Raw genomic sequence first — 17,252 nt, 5'->3', positions numbered from 1 at the left:
TGACATTGTGTGCACATGATTTTATATACAACAAAAGTGCTATCACAGTTTATAAAGTTGTGAATGACATGGCATTTGCCATCCACCGTACCTTCTATTTTCTGGCATTTTTCGGCAAAGGGACATACAACACACCGCGATTTACCGCACTTGTGGAAGCCCTTGGTGCTAATCCACTGGGTGGTAACACTAGCCGTGTCCACCATACTGGGAACAAGGAGATTGGATAGAGTAGGTGCCCGCCTCGCTGCAAATCTCACACCTGACTTTATAATCTCCCCTACCGTGGGATCTGTTGATAGCAAAGGTAAGTGTTTAATTACAATGCGTTTGATGTCATTAAATTCTGGACTGTACGTGGTGACAAATGTAGGACAATCTTGTGATTCAGTTGGTTGCTTACTTGTTAAAAGGGATTTTCGATCCATAGGATCCACTCTCGACTGAGCTTTTTTCAAGAGCCATCCAGGGTCACCTCGAGCCGCCAGGCGTGTGCATGCTGCATCAGCTTCCCTGCGGTACATCTCGGCGGAAGAACTGTTCCGCTTAATTCGTATAAGTTCACCTACTGGTAGGGCTCTTACTGTTTGTCTGGAATGGCATGTATTCGCCCTTAGGATGGTATTGCCTGATATCTTTTTTCTGCAAGGATCCACCTCAATTTTATTTGTATCAGGGTTGCCACGTAATATGACATCCAAAAAGGGGGTTTCACTTTTACACCATGTGTGGGTAGACGTAAGATTGAACCGATTATTATTGATATATGTCATGAATGCATCAACGGTCAGATGGTCAGACGACCAAATGATGAACACATCGTCTACATACCTCCCATACCATGCGAGGCATGTGGAAAATGGATTGGTGTCAGAAAAAATTAACTGCTCCTCCCACCAAAAAACAAAAAGCTTAGCCCGAGCTGGTGATGACTTTGCTCCCATTGAAGCACCCGTGCGCTGCAAATAAAAATCGTTACCAAACATAAAATAATTGTGTTTTAACACAAAACCTACCACCTCAATAATGTAATGTCTCAAATCCACAGAATATTTAGAAAATCTCATCAGTATATCCGAGATAGCTGATAATGCCAGGTTTTTCGGAATACAGGAATAGAGCGATTCAATGTCGCAAGTAAGCCATGACAGAGAATCGCTCCATGTGAATTCATCCATGATTTTTAGCAAGTGCTTAGTGTCCTTGATATAACTTGGGCATTGCATAACCAGAGGTTGCAGTACTGAGTCCAACCACTCGCATAGGTGCTCGTTATGGGATCCGATCCCCGCCACGATCGGACGCATGGGCGACGGGAATCGGTCCTTATGCAGCTTGGGTAGCGAGTGGAAGATAGGAATAATTGGAGCAGGCACGAAAATATAATCCACCTTTTTTTGGGTCAAAATAGATCTGGCTTTCCCCTCTTCCAACAGAGTCAACAGTTCTTTTTTAAAAGGTTCAGTGGGATCCCCACAAAGTTTAAGGTAAGTTTTATCATCAGATAGTAGATTTTCATTTAAATTGATATACAGTCCCGTGTCCATACATACTACCGAGCCGCCTTTATTGGCGGATCGCTAAATTTTTGTTTTTCTTTAATTTCTTTATGGCAGCAGCCTCCTTTTTATTCAAATTAGGACGAGTTGTATTGGGCATTACTTTTGATTGTAGATTAACCAAATCTTTCATGATAAGGTCCTGGAACCAATCAAAAATTGCTGGTCTGGTCTGTATGGGGTAAAAATTTTGGTTTTTAGTGGAGAAGGTATGTGCAGTATTCACTTCATCACAAATTGATATCCCACTATTTTCAAAGGAGACAGAGATCTCTAAAAGCAATTTGTTCTGCTAACGTATGCACTAGTGGTGTTACGCCGAGCGCTCCGGGTCCCCGCTCCTCCCCGGAGCGCTCGCTTCACTCTCCCCGCGGCAGCGCTCCGGTCACGTCCTCTGACCCGGGGCGCTGCGATTCCGCTGCCAGCCGGGATGCGATTCGCGATGCGGGTAGCGCCCGCTCGCGATGCGCACCCCGGCTCCCCTACCTGACTCGCTCTCCGTCTGTTCTGTCCCGGCGCGCGCGGCCCCGCTCCCTAGGGCGCGCGCGCGCCGGGTCTCTGCGATTTAAAGGGCCACTGCGCCGCTGATTGGCGCAGTGGTTCCAATTAGTGTTTACACCTGTGCACTTCCCTATATCACCTCACTTCCCCTTCACTCCCTCGCCGGATCTTGTTGCCTTAGTGCCAGTGAAAGCGTTCCTTGTGTGTTCCTTGCCTGTGTTTCCAGACCTTCTGCCGTTGCCCCTGACTACGATCCTTGCTGCCTGCCCCGACCTTCTGCTACGTCCGACCTTGCTTTTGCCTACTCCCTTGTACCGCGCCTATCTTCAGCAGCCAGAGAGGTGAGCCGTTGCTAGTGGATACGACCTGGTCACTACCGCCGCAGCAAGACCATCCCGCTTTGCGGCGGGCTCTGGTGAAAACCAGTAGTGGCTTAGAACCGGTCCACTAGCACGGTCCACGCCAATCCCTCTCTGCCCCAGAGACTCTTGCCATGTCCGAATACGTCCAGGAGAATCTAAAAAAGGGCTTTATCCGTAAATCCTCCTCTCCTGCCGGAGCCGGATTTTTCTTTGTGTCCAAAAAGGATGGCTCCCTACGTCCTTGCATTGACTACCGCGGTCTTAATAAAATCACGGTTAAGAACCGCTACCCCTTACCCCTCATCTCTGAACTCTTTGATCGCCTCCAAGGTGCCCACATCTTCACTAAATTGGACTTAAGAGGCGCCTATAACCTCATCCGCATCAGAGAGGGGGACGAGTGGAAAACGGCATTTAACACCAGAGATGGACACTTTGAGTATCTGGTCATGCCCTTTGGACTGTGCAACGCCCCTGCCGTCTTCCAAGACTTTGTCAATGAAATTTTTCGTGATCTGTTATACTCCTGTGTTGTTGTATATCTGGACGATATCCTAATTTTTTCTGCCAATCTAGAAGAACACCGCCAGCATGTCCGTATGGTTCTTCAGAGACTTCGTGACAACCAACTCTATGCCAAAATTGAGAAATGTCTGTTTGAATGCCAATCTCTTCCTTTTCTAGGATATTTGGTCTCTGGCCAGGGACTACAGATGGATCCAGACAAACTCTCTGCCGTCTTAGATTGGCCACGCCCCTCCGGACTCCGTGCTATCCAACGCTTTTTGGGGTTCGCCAATTATTACAGGCAATTTATTCCACATTTTTCTACCATTGTGGCTCCTATCGTGGCTTTAACCAAAAAAAATGCTGATCCCAAGTCCTGGCCTCCTCAAGCAGAAGACGCCTTTAAACGACTCAAGTCTGCCTTTTCTTCGGCTCCCGTCCTCTCCAGACCTGACCCTTCCAAACCCTTCCTATTGGAGGTTGATGCCTCCTCAGTGGGAGCTGGAGCTGTTCTTCTACAAAAAAATTCTTCCGGGCATGCTGTCACTTGTGGTTTTTTTCTCTAGGACCTTCTCTCCAGCGGAGAGGAACTACTCCATCGGGGATCGAGAGCTTCTAGCCATTAAATTAGCACTTGAGGAATGGAGGCATCTGCTGGAGGGATCAAGTTCTCCTGTTATTATCTACACCGACCACAAGAATCTCTCCTACCTCCAGTCTGCCCAACGGCTGAATCCTCGCCAGGCCCGGTGGTCTCTGTTCTTTGCCCGATTTAATTTTGAGATTCACTTTCGTCCTGCCGATAAGAACATTAGGGCCGATGCTCTCTCTCGTTCCTCGGATGCCTCAGAAGTTGAACTCTCTCCGCAACACATCATTTCACCTGACTGCCTGATCTCCACTTCTCCTGCCTCCATCAGGCAGACTCCTCCAGGAAAGACCTTTGTTTCTCCTCGCCAACGCCTCGGAATCCTCAAATGGGGTCACTCCTCCCATCTCGCAGGTCATGCGGGTATCAAGAAATCTGTGCAACTCATCTCCCGCTTCTATTGGTGGCCGACTCTGGAGACGGATGTTGTGGACTTTGTGCGAGCCTGCACTATCTGTGCCCGGGATAAGACTCCTCGCCAGAAGCCCGCTGGTTTTCTTCATCCTCTGCCTGTCCCCGAACAGCCTTGGTCTCTGATTGGTATGGATTTTATTACTGATTTACCCCCTTCCCGTGGCAACACTGTTATTTGGGTGGTCGTTGATCGATTCTCCAAAATGGCACATTTCATCCCTCTTCCTGGTCTTCCTTCTGCGCCTCAGTTGGCTAAACAATTTTTTGTACACATTTTTCGTCTTCACGGATTACCTACGCAGATTGTCTCGGATAGAGGCGTCCAATTCGTGTCTAAATTCTGGAGGGCTCTCTGTAAACAACTCAAGATTAAATTAAATTTTTCTTCTGCATATCATCCCCAGTCCAATGGACAAGTAGAAAGGATTAACCAGATCTTGGGTGATTATTTGCGACATTTTGTTTCCTCCCGCCAGGATGACTGGGCAGATCTCCTCCCATGGGCCGAATTCTCGTATAACTTCAGGGTCTCTGAGTCTTCCTCCAAATCCCCATTTTTCGTGGTGTACGGCCGTCACCCTCTTCCCCCCCTCCCTACTCCCTTGCCCTCTGGTCTGCCCGCTGTGGATGAAATTTCTCGTGACCTTTCCATCATATGGAGAGAGACCCAAAATTCTCTCTTACAGGCTTCATCACGCATGAAGAAGTTCGCGGATAAGAAAAGAAGAGCTCCCCCCGTTTTTTCCCCTGGAGACAAGGTATGGCTCTCCGCTAAATATGTCCGCTTCCGTGTCCCTAGCTACAAGTTGGGACCACGCTATCTTGGTCCTTTCAAAATTTTGTGTCAAATTAATCCTGTCTCTTATAAACTTCTTCTTCCTCCCTCTCTTCGTATCCCTAATGCCTTTCACGTCTCTCTTCTCAAACCACTCATCCTCAACCGTTTTTCTCCCAAGTCTGTTCCTCCCACTCCTGTTTCCGGCTCCTCGGACATCTTCTCGGTCAAAGAAATTTTAGCTGCCAAAAAGGTCAGAGGGAAAAATTTTTTTTTAGTGGACTGGGAGGGTTGTGGTCCTGAAGAGAGATCCTGGGAACCTGAGGACAACATCCTAGACAAAAGTCTGCTCCTCAGGTTCTCAGGCTCTAAGAAGAGGGGGAGACCCAAGGGGGGGGGTACTGTTACGCCGAGCGCTCCGGGTCCCCGCTCCTCCCCGGAGCGCTCGCTTCACTCTCCCCGCGGCAGCGCTCCGGTCACGTCCTCTGACCCGGGGCGCTGCGATTCCGCTGCCAGCCGGGATGCGATTCGCGATGCGGGTAGCGCCCGCTCGCGATGCGCACCCCGGCTCCCCTACCTGACTCGCTCTCCGTCTGTTCTGTCCCGGCGCGCGCGGCCCCGCTCCCTAGGGCGCGCGCGCGCCGGGTCTCTGCGATTTAAAGGGCCACTGCGCCGCTGATTGGCGCAGTGGTTCCAATTAGTGTTTACACCTGTGCACTTCCCTATATCACCTCACTTCCCCTTCACTCCCTCGCCGGATCTTGTTGCCTTAGTGCCAGTGAAAGCGTTCCTTGTGTGTTCCTTGCCTGTGTTTCCAGACCTTCTGCCGTTGCCCCTGACTACGATCCTTGCTGCCTGCCCCGACCTTCTGCTACGTCCGACCTTGCTTTTGCCTACTCCCTTGTACCGCGCCTATCTTCAGCAGCCAGAGAGGTGAGCCGTTGCTAGTGGATACGACCTGGTCACTACCGCCGCAGCAAGACCATCCCGCTTTGCGGCGGGCTCTGGTGAAAACCAGTAGTGGCTTAGAACCGGTCCACTAGCACGGTCCACGCCAATCCCTCTCTGGCACAGAGGATCCACTACCTGCCAGCCGGCATCGTGACAAGTGGTAAATCAGGGTTTATAGAAAGTTGAGGTGGGTCCGATGGTTCATCAGCATTTTCCACAAAAAAATGTTTCTTAACTGTTAAAGTTCTCACAAATTTATTTATATCCAAAATTGTCCGATAAACATCAAAATGATGTGTAGGAGAGAAACCCAGTCCTTTCCACAGGACCGAGGTTTCTTCATCTGTAATGATTTGTGCAGAAATGTTAATGACTTGAAAATCCTCTTTTATTACTTTTCTGTTTATCCTTGTTACGCTCCGAAGCTCTTCTTCCTAAGTTTTCTGCCACCGCGCCTTCCTCGTTTTTTGACTGTCTTCTCGCATTGCGATTCTTGTGAGTGTTCACATATTGCGGTTCTGAGTCCCCGCTAGTGTCCGTGGTATCTGAACAATCTGAATTTTCAGTAAACTCCTGGTCAGAAGAACTAAATTCACATGGAGCGATTCTCTGTCATGGCTTACTTGCGACATTGAATCGCTCTATTCCTGTATTCCGAAAAACCTGGCATTATCAGCTATCTCGGATATACTGATGAGATTTTCTAAATATTCTGTGGATTTGAGACATTACATTATTGAGGTGGTAGATTTTGTGTTAAAACACAATTATTTTATGTTTGGTAACGATTTTTATTTGCAGCGCACGGGTGCTTCAATGGGAGCAAAGTCATCACCAGCTCGGGCTAAGCTTTTTGTTTTTTGGTGGGAGGAGCAGTTTCTTTTTCTGACACCAATCCATTTTCCACATGCCTCGCATGGTATGGGAGGTATGTAGACGATGTGGTCATCATTTGGTCGTCCGACCATCTGACCGTTGATGCATTCATGACATATATCAATAATAATCGGTTCAATCTTAAAGGGGTATTCCAGGCAAAAACTTTAACATATATATCAACTGGCTCCAGAAAGTTAAACAGATTTGTAAATTACTTCTATTAAAAAATCTTAACCCTTTCAGTACTTATGAGCTTCTGAAGTTAAGGTTGTTATTTTCTGTCTAAGTGCTCTCTGATGACACCTGTCTCGGGAAACGCCCAGTTTAGAAGAGGTTTGCTATGGGGATTTGCTTCTAAACTGGGCGTTGCCCGAGACAGGTGTCATCAGAGAGGACTTAGACAGAAAAAAAACAACCTTAACTTCAGAAGGTCATAAGTACTGAAAGGATTAAGATTTTTTAATAGAAGTAATTGTTACGCCGAGCGCTCCGGGTCCCCGCTCCTCCCCGGAGCGCTCGCTTCACTCTCCCCGCGGCAGCGCTCCGGTCACGTCCTCTGACCCGGGGCGCTGCGATTCCGCTGCCAGCCGGGATGCGATTCGCGATGCGGGTAGCGCCCGCTCGCGATGCGCACCCCGGCTCCCCTACCTGACTCGCTCTCCGTCTGTTCTGTCCCGGCGCGCGCGGCCCCGCTCCCTAGGGCGCGCGCGCGCCGGGTCTCTGCGATTTAAAGGGCCACTGCGCCGCTGATTGGCGCAGTGGTCCCAATTAGTGTGTTCACCTGTGCACTCCCTTGCCGGATCTTGTTGCCTTAGTGCCAGTGAAAGCGTTCCTTGTGTGTTCCTTGCCTGTGTTTCCAGACCTTCTGCCGTTGCCCCTGACTACGATCCTTGCTGCCTGCCCCGACCTTCTGCTACGTCCGACCTTGCTTTTGCCTACTCCCTTGTACCGCGCCTATCTTCAGCAGCCAGAGAGGTGAGCCGTTGCTAGTGGATACGACCTGGTCACTACCGCCGCAGCAAGACCATCCCGCTTTGCGGCGGGCTCTGGTGAAAACCAGTAGTGGCTTAGAACCGGTCCACTAGCACGGTCCACGCCAATCCCTCTCTGGCACAGAGGATCCACTACCTGCCAGCCGGCATCGTGACAGTAGATCCGGCCATGGATCCCGCTGAAGTTCCTCTGCCAGTTGTCGCTGACCTCACCACGGTGGTCGCCCAGCAGTCACAACAGATAGCGCAACAAGGCCAACAGCTGTCTCAACTGACCGTTATGCTACAACAGTTACTACCACAGCTTCAGCAGTCATCTCCTCCGCCAGCTCCTGCACCTCCTCCGCAGCGAGTGGCCGCTCCTGGGATACGCTTATCCTTGCCGGATAAATTTGATGGGGACTCTAAGTTTTGCCGTGGCTTTCTTTCCCAATGTTCCCTGCATCTGGAGATGATGTCGGACCTGTTTCCCACTGAAAGGTCTAAGGTGGCTTTCATAGTCAGCCTTCTGTCCGGAAAAGCCCTGTCATGGGCCACACCGCTCTGGGACCGCAATGACCCCGTCACTGCCTCTGTACACTCCTTCTTCTCGGAAATCCGAAGTGTCTTTGAGGAACCTGCCCGAGCCTCTTCTGCTGAGACTGCCCTGTTGAACTTGGTCCAGGGTAATTCTTCCGTTGGCGAGTATGCCGTACAATTCCGTACTCTTGCTTCAGAATTGTCCTGGAATAATGAGGCCCTCTGCGCGACCTTCAAAAAAGGCCTATCCAGCAACATTAAAGATGTTCTGGCCGCACGAGAAATTCCTGCTAATCTACATGAACTTATTCACCTAGCCACTCGCATTGACATGCGTTTTTCCGAAAGGCGTCAGGAACTCCGCCAAGATATGGACTCTGTTCGCACGAGGCGTTTCTCCTCCTCGGCTCCTCTCTCCTCTGGTCCCCTGCAATCTGTTCCTGTGCCTCCCGCCGTGGAGGCTATGCAGGTCGACCGGTCTCGCCTGACACCTCAAGAGAGGACACGACGCCGTATGGAGAACCTCTGCCTGTACTGTGCTAGTACCGAACACTTCCTAAGAGATTGTCCTATCCGTCCTCCCCGCCTGGAAAGACGTACGCTGACTCCGCACAATAATGAGACAGTCCTTGATGTCTACTCTGCTTCTCCACGTCTTACTGTGCCTGTGCGGATGTCTGCCTCTGCCTTCTCCTTCTCTACAGTGGCCTTCTTGGACTCAGGATCTGCAGGAAATTTTATTTTGGCCTCTCTCGTCAACAGGTTCAACATCCCGGTGACCAGTCTCGCCAGACCCCTCTACATCAATTGTGTAAATAATGAAAGATTGGACTGTACCATACGTTTCCGCACGGAGCCCCTTCTTATGAGCATCGGATCTCATCATGAGAGGATTGAACTTTTGGTCCTCCCCAATTGCACCTCGGAAATTCTCCTTGGACTTCCCTGGCTTCAACTTCATTCCCCTACCCTGGATTGGTCCACTGGGGAGATCAAGAGTTGGGGGTCCTCTTGTTCCAAGAACTGTCTAAAACCGGTTCCCAGTAACCCTTGCCGTAACTCTGTGGTTCCTCCAGTAACCGGTCTCCCTAAGGCCTATATGGACTTCGCGGATGTTTTCTGCAAAAAACAAGCTGAGACTCTACCTCCTCACAGGCCTTATGATTGCCCTATCGACCTCCTCCCGGGCACTACTCCACCCCGGGGCAGAATTTATCCTCTCTCTGCCCCAGAGACTCTTGCCATGTCCGAATACGTCCAGGAGAATCTAAAAAAGGGCTTTATCCGTAAATCCTCCTCTCCTGCCGGAGCCGGATTTTTCTTTGTGTCTAAAAAAGATGGCTCCCTACGTCCTTGCATTGACTACCGCGGTCTTAATAAAATCACGGTTAAGAACCGCTACCCCTTACCCCTCATCTCTGAACTCTTTGATCGCCTCCAAGGTGCCCACATCTTCACTAAATTGGACTTAAGAGGCGCCTATAACCTCATCCGCATCAGAGAGGGGGACGAGTGGAAAACGGCATTTAACACCAGAGATGGACACTTTGAGTATCTGGTCATGCCCTTTGGACTGTGCAACGCCCCTGCCGTCTTCCAAGACTTTGTCAATGAAATTTTTCGTGATCTGTTATACTCCTGTGTTGTTGTATATCTGGACGATATCCTAATTTTTTCTGCCAATCTAGAAGAACACCGCCAGCATGTCCGTATGGTTCTTCAGAGACTTCGTGACAACCAACTCTATGCCAAAATTGAGAAATGTCTGTTTGAATGCCAATCTCTTCCTTTTCTAGGATATTTGGTCTCTGGCCAGGGACTACAGATGGATCCAGACAAACTCTCTGCCGTCTTAGATTGGCCACGCCCCTCCGGACTCCGTGCTATCCAACGCTTTTTGGGGTTCGCCAATTATTACAGGCAATTTATTCCACATTTTTCTACCATTGTGGCTCCTATCGTGGCTTTAACCAAAAAAAATGCTGATCCCAAGTCCTGGCCTCCTCAAGCAGAAGACGCCTTTAAACGACTCAAGTCTGCCTTTTCTTCGGCTCCCGTCCTCTCCAGACCTGACCCTTCCAAACCCTTCCTATTGGAGGTTGATGCCTCCTCAGTGGGAGCTGGAGCTGTTCTTCTACAAAAAAATTCTTCCGGGCATGCTGTCACTTGTGGTTTTTTCTCTAGGACCTTCTCTCCAGCGGAGAGGAACTACTCCATCGGGGATCGAGAGCTTCTAGCCATTAAATTAGCACTTGAGGAATGGAGGCATCTGCTGGAGGGATCAAGTTCTCCTGTTATTATCTACACCGACCACAAGAACCTCTCCTACCTCCAGTCTGCCCAACGGCTGAATCCTCGCCAGGCCCGGTGGTCTCTGTTCTTTGCCCGATTTAATTTTGAGATTCACTTTCGTCCTGCCGATAAGAACATTAGGGCCGATGCTCTCTCTCGTTCCTCGGATGCCTCAGAAGTTGAACTCTCTCCGCAACACATCATTCCACCTGACTGCCTGATCTCCACTTCTCCTGCCTCCATCAGGCAGACTCCTCCAGGAAAGACCTTTGTTTCTCCTCGCCAACGCCTCGGAATCCTCAAATGGGGTCACTCCTCCCATCTCGCAGGTCATGCGGGTATCAAGAAATCTGTGCAACTCATCTCCCGCTTCTATTGGTGGCCGACTCTGGAGACGGATGTTGTGGACTTTGTGCGAGCCTGCACTATCTGTGCCCGGGATAAGACTCCTCGCCAGAAGCCCGCTGGTTTTCTTCATCCTCTGCCTGTCCCCGAACAGCCTTGGTCTCTGATTGGTATGGATTTTATTACTGATTTACCCCCTTCCCGTGGCAACACTGTTATTTGGGTGGTCGTTGATCGATTCTCCAAAATGGCACATTTCATCCCTCTTCCTGGTCTTCCTTCTGCGCCTCAGTTGGCTAAACAATTTTTTGTACACATTTTTCGTCTTCACGGGTTGCCTACGCAGATTGTCTCGGATAGAGGCGTCCAATTCGTGTCTAAATTCTGGAGGGCTCTCTGTAAACAACTCAAGATTAAATTAAATTTTTCTTCTGCATATCATCCCCAGTCCAATGGACAAGTAGAAAGGATTAACCAGATCTTGGGTGATTATTTGCGACATTTTGTTTCCTCCCGCCAGGATGACTGGGCAGATCTCCTCCCATGGGCCGAATTCTCGTATAACTTCAGGGTCTCTGAGTCTTCCTCCAAATCCCCATTTTTCGTGGTGTACGGCCGTCACCCTCTTCCCCCCCTCCCTACTCCCTTGCCCTCTGGTCTGCCCGCTGTGGATGAAATTTCTCGTGACCTTTCCATCATATGGAGAGAGACCCAAAATTCTCTCTTACAGGCTTCATCACGCATGAAGAAGTTCGCGGATAAGAAAAGAAGAGCTCCCCCCGTTTTTTCCCCTGGAGACAAGGTATGGCTCTCCGCTAAATATGTCCGCTTCCGTGTCCCTAGCTACAAGTTGGGACCACGCTATCTTGGTCCTTTCAAAATTTTGTGTCAAATTAATCCTGTCTCTTATAAACTTCTTCTTCCTCCCTCTCTTCGTATCCCTAATGCCTTTCACGTCTCTCTTCTCAAACCACTCATCCTCAACCGTTTTTCTCCCAAATCTGTTCCTCCCACTCCTGTTTCTGGCTCCTCGGACATCTTCTCGGTCAAAGAAATTTTAGCTGCCAAAAAGGTCAGAGGGAAAAATTTTTTTTTAGTGGACTGGGAGGGTTGTGGTCCTGAAGAGAGATCCTGGGAACCTGAGGACAACATCCTAGACAAAAGTCTGCTCCTCAGGTTCTCAGGCTCTAAGAAGAGGGGGAGACCCAAGGGGGGGGGTACTGTTACGCCGAGCGCTCCGGGTCCCCGCTCCTCCCCGGAGCGCTCGCTTCACTCTCCCCGCGGCAGCGCTCCGGTCACGTCCTCTGACCCGGGGCGCTGCGATTCCGCTGCCAGCCGGGATGCGATTCGCGATGCGGGTAGCGCCCGCTCGCGATGCGCACCCCGGCTCCCCTACCTGACTCGCTCTCCGTCTGTTCTGTCCCGGCGCGCGCGGCCCCGCTCCCTAGGGCGCGCGCGCGCCGGGTCTCTGCGATTTAAAGGGCCACTGCGCCGCTGATTGGCGCAGTGGTCCCAATTAGTGTGTTCACCTGTGCACTCCCTTGCCGGATCTTGTTGCCTTAGTGCCAGTGAAAGCGTTCCTTGTGTGTTCCTTGCCTGTGTTTCCAGACCTTCTGCCGTTGCCCCTGACTACGATCCTTGCTGCCTGCCCCGACCTTCTGCTACGTCCGACCTTGCTTTTGCCTACTCCCTTGTACCGCGCCTATCTTCAGCAGCCAGAGAGGTGAGCCGTTGCTAGTGGATACGACCTGGTCACTACCGCCGCAGCAAGACCATCCCGCTTTGCGGCGGGCTCTGGTGAAAACCAGTAGTGGCTTAGAACCGGTCCACTAGCACGGTCCACGCCAATCCCTCTCTGGCACAGAGGATCCACTACCTGCCAGCCGGCATCGTGACAGTAATTTACAAATCTGTTTAACTTTCTGGAGCCAGTTGATATATAAAAAAAAGTTTTGGCCTGGAATACCCTTTAAGTCCCAGGATGCCCTTGGTCCTAGTGGGGTTAAAATGTCAAAAGATTAAAATATATAAACTAAGAAGACACTGTGAAGTACGGGGATATACTCGGCAGGCCTGGAGAAATATTTTTCTAAAAGATGTTTTTATGTACTTGATGTATTTCTAGGTGTATATTAATATATATATATATATATATATATATATATATATCAAAGAAGAAAGCAGCACTCCTAAAGCGTGAGTAGGTGCCTCCAGCTAGGACCTGGGTCCAGGATTCTGCATACGTAGTTCCAAGGAAAATGCAGTGGCACTCAAGGTATGGTGAAAAAATGAAAACTATTTATTCATCCCAAATGTGCAAAGAGCAACGTTTCAATGGTCTCACACCATCATTATCAAGTGGCTTGTGGCTTGGCAAGTGGCTTGATAATGATGGCGTGAGACCATTGAAACATTGCTCTTTGCACATTTGGGATGAATAAATAGTTTTCATTTTTTCACCATACCTTGAGTGCCACAACATTTTCCTTGGAACTACGTATGCAAAATCCTGGACACGGACCCTAGCTGGAGGCACCTACTCACGCTTGGAACTATATATATATATATATATATATACACACACACAAATCAAAAAAATATGCTGCAGTCTCATGTAATACCCTTTTTATTGGACTAACAGAATTTTGTAGAGACAAGCTTTCAGGATTCCTCCCTTTATCAAGTCCAATAGACAAGGAATAATGATCAAAGGACTTGATAAATTATCAGGGAGGAATCCCAAAAGTTTGTCTCTACAAAATTCTGTTAGTCCAATAAAAAAGGTATTACAATCTGCATCACTGGACTAATACGGCTACTCACATTTACTATACAGATATACACATACCTGAAGATGGTTTAGAACCCTGTGATGTCACACATGCTTGTGATGATGTCACCGTAAGCTGTACAAGGAGGTGCGCGCCGGCTGCAGTCTCTTCAGTGTGTTTTGCATTCACAACCTGTGGTGCAAAGTGTTTGTTAGAGAGTTTCTATTTACGATAGAGAATTCAAGATTTTGACCGTTCCTTGTCGGAAGAGAGAACCACAAGGTAAGTCTCAGCCTCTTCTATTCATACATACACAGGGCATTTTGTTTGACAGTTTTTTTTTATTGTTGTTGCTTTTTTTTTTAGCAAAAAAAAAACCAAGAAATTAATTTCCAAAAGAAATAACAAAAGTTATATTTCTCATAGCATTGTGACAATACTTGGCTTAGGCATTAAACATAATAAAACGCACAGATAGTAACATGACCAGAGCTTTTTCTTGCAAAAGTGCTAAAATGCAATTATGCCCAAAAAAGCCCCCAAGAAAAAGAGTCCTAATTCATGAAGTTCTAAAAGATATAAGTCTATGAGAAAGATTTGGTGGAGTAGTAAAAGAATGACTGAAAGATTAGGGCAGAAATATAATATTATATAATAGAATTCTGTGTGTACTAACAATAGAAATACTCTGGGTACTCCGAAAGGGAACATTTTCAAATCAACTAGTGGCAGAAAGTCATATAGGGGATGGATAGATCCCAATGAGGTGGGGTAGGTTCATTATTAGTAAATGTATATAGCAGGATAGCCCAATTGTATCTACAGTATGAAGTTCACATGGCCCAGTGACCATACAGCCAAGCCCTTATAATCCGCCATTACTAGAACAGATTCAGGGTTGTCAGATATTACTAGGACCGGACAGGTTCAGGGTTATCAGATATTACTAGGACCGGACAGGTTCAGGGTTATCAGATATTACTAGGACCGGACAGGTTCAGGGTTATCAGATATTACTAGGACCGGACAGAATCAGGGTTGTCAGATATTACTAGGACCGGACAGGTTCAGGGTTATCAGATATTACTAGGACCGGACAGGTTCAGGGTTATCAGACATTACTAGGACCGGACAGGTTCAGGGTTATCAGATATTACTAGGACCGGACAGGTTCAGGGTTATCAGATATTACTAGGACCGGACAGGTTCAGGGTTATCAGATATTACTAGGACCGGACAGGTTCAGGGTTATCAGATATTACTAGGACCGGACAGGTTCAGGGTTATCAGATATTACTAGGACCGGACAGGTTCAGGTTATCAGACATTGGTAACCTCAGGGAAGACGTCTCCATATAAAACACTTATAGAGAAGCATCTTCTTCTGAGGCTGCGATGGTCTTAGTGTTATCTTGTGGTTCTGTGCTGGACATTTCTGCTCTGTATGAAGGATCTATTGTATAATGACAGGAATGATGACATGTTGTCTAATGTCTTCACTTATCTCTCTCTCTCTCTAGTGTTTTCAGGCTCTGACCTGTCACCATGGCCTCTCCACAAGACCCATTGCTGAAGGAGGAGGAAGAAGCAATGGAGGACCATAGTGATATGGATGTAGAAAAGGGCGATATCCCTGAGAGGCAGAACCTGCCATCTCTAAGCGTGATGTCCACCGCACGTTCCATCATCACCGTAGTGATCCTCGCCTTTGTTAATTTGCTCATCTATGCAAATCGCTCCAGCGTGGCGGGGGTGCTGCCTTATATACAGAAAGCATATGACACCAATGCTAGTCTGTCCGGCTTATTGAATACATTGTTCATTGGAAGCTACGTGCTGGTCGCACCAATTGCCGGATATTTGGGCGACCACTGTAATAAGAAATATACTGTTTGCGCAGGAGTCATCGTTTGGCTGAGCATGACACTTACCCTGTCATTCATCCCTGACGGGTACTTCCTGCTCTTCCTGCTGACGAGTGGACTGGTTGGAGCCGGAGAGGCGACTTTCTGCACCATCGCCCCCTCAATCATTGCAGACCTTTTTACAAGTGACCAGCGGACCCGCATGCTGAACGTGTTTTACTCCGTCATACCTGTAGGCTGCGGACTAGGATACATCATCGGGCCCAAAGTGACTGATGCAGCAAGGGGCGATTGGCACTGGGCATTTCGGGTCACCCCTGGCCTGGGCCTCATAGCTGTGGCTTTGATGATTTTGGTCACAAAGGAGCTTCCAAGAACGACTACAAACGGGAAGAAGAACAACAAATCCCAGAAGTTTGCCAAATGGGCGACAGATCTGAAAAAACTATTTAAAAATCAAAGCTTCATGTTCACCACCATGGGATCGACGGCTGTATCCTTCATAGTGGGAGCCATAGGTGTATGGGGTCCGTCATACCTGACCCACGCACGAACACTCTTACAAGAGAAGGACCCTTGCCGTGCTGAACCGTGTGACTATCACGACATCCTAATATTTGGTGTGGTTACAGTCGTTTCCGGCATTCTGGGAGTTGTAGCAGGGACGGAGATAAGTAAAAGATATCGCAAATCCAACCCACGGGCGGACCCGCTTGTGTGTGGATGCGCGATGATGCTCTCCGCCCCTTTTCTTCTGTTGGCATTGACTTTTGGCAACATCAGCCTCGTTGCCACCAACATCTTCATCTTCATCGGAGAGACGACTTCTGTCAGTAAATTTCACCCTCATATCTGACATTATACTAAAAGTAGTAACTCCGTGGAGGAGATCTTCAGCCCTGGCCGTGCAGATGACAATCTATCACCTCCTAGGTGACGCCGGCAGCCCGTACCTCATCGGCCTGATATCTGACACCTACGAACAAGGATATGCCAAATCCCCTCTTCTGAAATACCGCAGCCTGGAGTATGCCCTCATGACCTGCACCATAATGGCAGTCATCGGAGGGGCCTTCTTCATGGCCACGGCCCTATATATAGAGAGGGACGAAAAAGAAGCAGAGATGGAATCAGAACCTCCGTCATCCTCCTCCTCCTCACTGCTTCCTGCCGATGAGGACCGCGCTCCAGACTGAGGAAAAGTCATTGCTTACCTTTATCTCGTTTACTTCATAAAAAAAAATTAAGAAAAAAAATAACTGCATTTGTTCTATGTTCCACTTTACCCCTTATTCTCTACCCAGGGGCGGACACAGACAGCGGAGGGCCCTTGTGCAAAGAATGTGCCTGTGCCCCCCCCAAAAAAAAACATCAATTGTTCAGCACCCCCCCCCCCCTCCATGTGTCACTTACTCAGGTGGACCCCCATATGTCACTTGCTGTATAAGTTTCTAATTATTTATTAAGGCCTCCCATATGCCGCAGCTCATTCAAGCCCCCCACATTAGGTAGCATTAATTCCCAACATTAGGTAGCATAGTTTCCTCACATTAGGTAGCATAGTTTCCCCCCCCATTAGGTAGCATAGATTCCCTACATTAGGTAGCAGTTTCCCCACATTAGGTAGCATAATTTGCCCACATTAGGTAGCATAGTTTCCCCCACATTAGGTAGCATAGTTTCCCCACAATAGGTAGCACAGATTCCCCACATTAGGTAACATAGTTTCCCCACATTAGGTAACATAGTTTCCCCACATTAGGTAGCATAGTTTGCCCACATTAGGTAGCATAGTTTCCCCACATTAGGTAGCATAGTTTCCCCACAATAGGTAGCACAGATTCCCCACATTAGGTAACATAGTTTCCCCA

General features: G+C 48.6%; 1 protein-coding gene across 1 annotated transcript; it reads left to right on the top strand.

The window, feature by feature from the left end:
- The first annotated feature begins 13,682 nt into the window (after window positions 1–13,682).
- Window positions 13,683–16,640, top strand: LOC130283006 (protein spinster homolog 1-like). Its single transcript, XM_056532099.1, has 2 exons — window positions 13,683–13,798; window positions 15,037–16,640. The coding sequence occupies exon 2, from the start codon at window positions 15,062–15,064 to the stop codon at window positions 16,235–16,237; it is 1,176 nt and encodes a 391-aa protein (XP_056388074.1). The 5' UTR covers window positions 13,683–13,798; window positions 15,037–15,061; the 3' UTR covers window positions 16,238–16,640.
- The last annotated feature ends 612 nt before the right edge of the window (window positions 16,641–17,252 follow it).

This window comes from Hyla sarda, chromosome 7 (assembly GCF_029499605.1).
Source record: "Hyla sarda isolate aHylSar1 chromosome 7, aHylSar1.hap1, whole genome shotgun sequence".
Classification (NCBI taxonomy): Eukaryota; Metazoa; Chordata; class Amphibia; order Anura; family Hylidae; genus Hyla; species Hyla sarda.
Note: the sequence above shows the minus strand (reverse complement) of the source record. Positions and strands in the feature narration are given on the sequence as shown.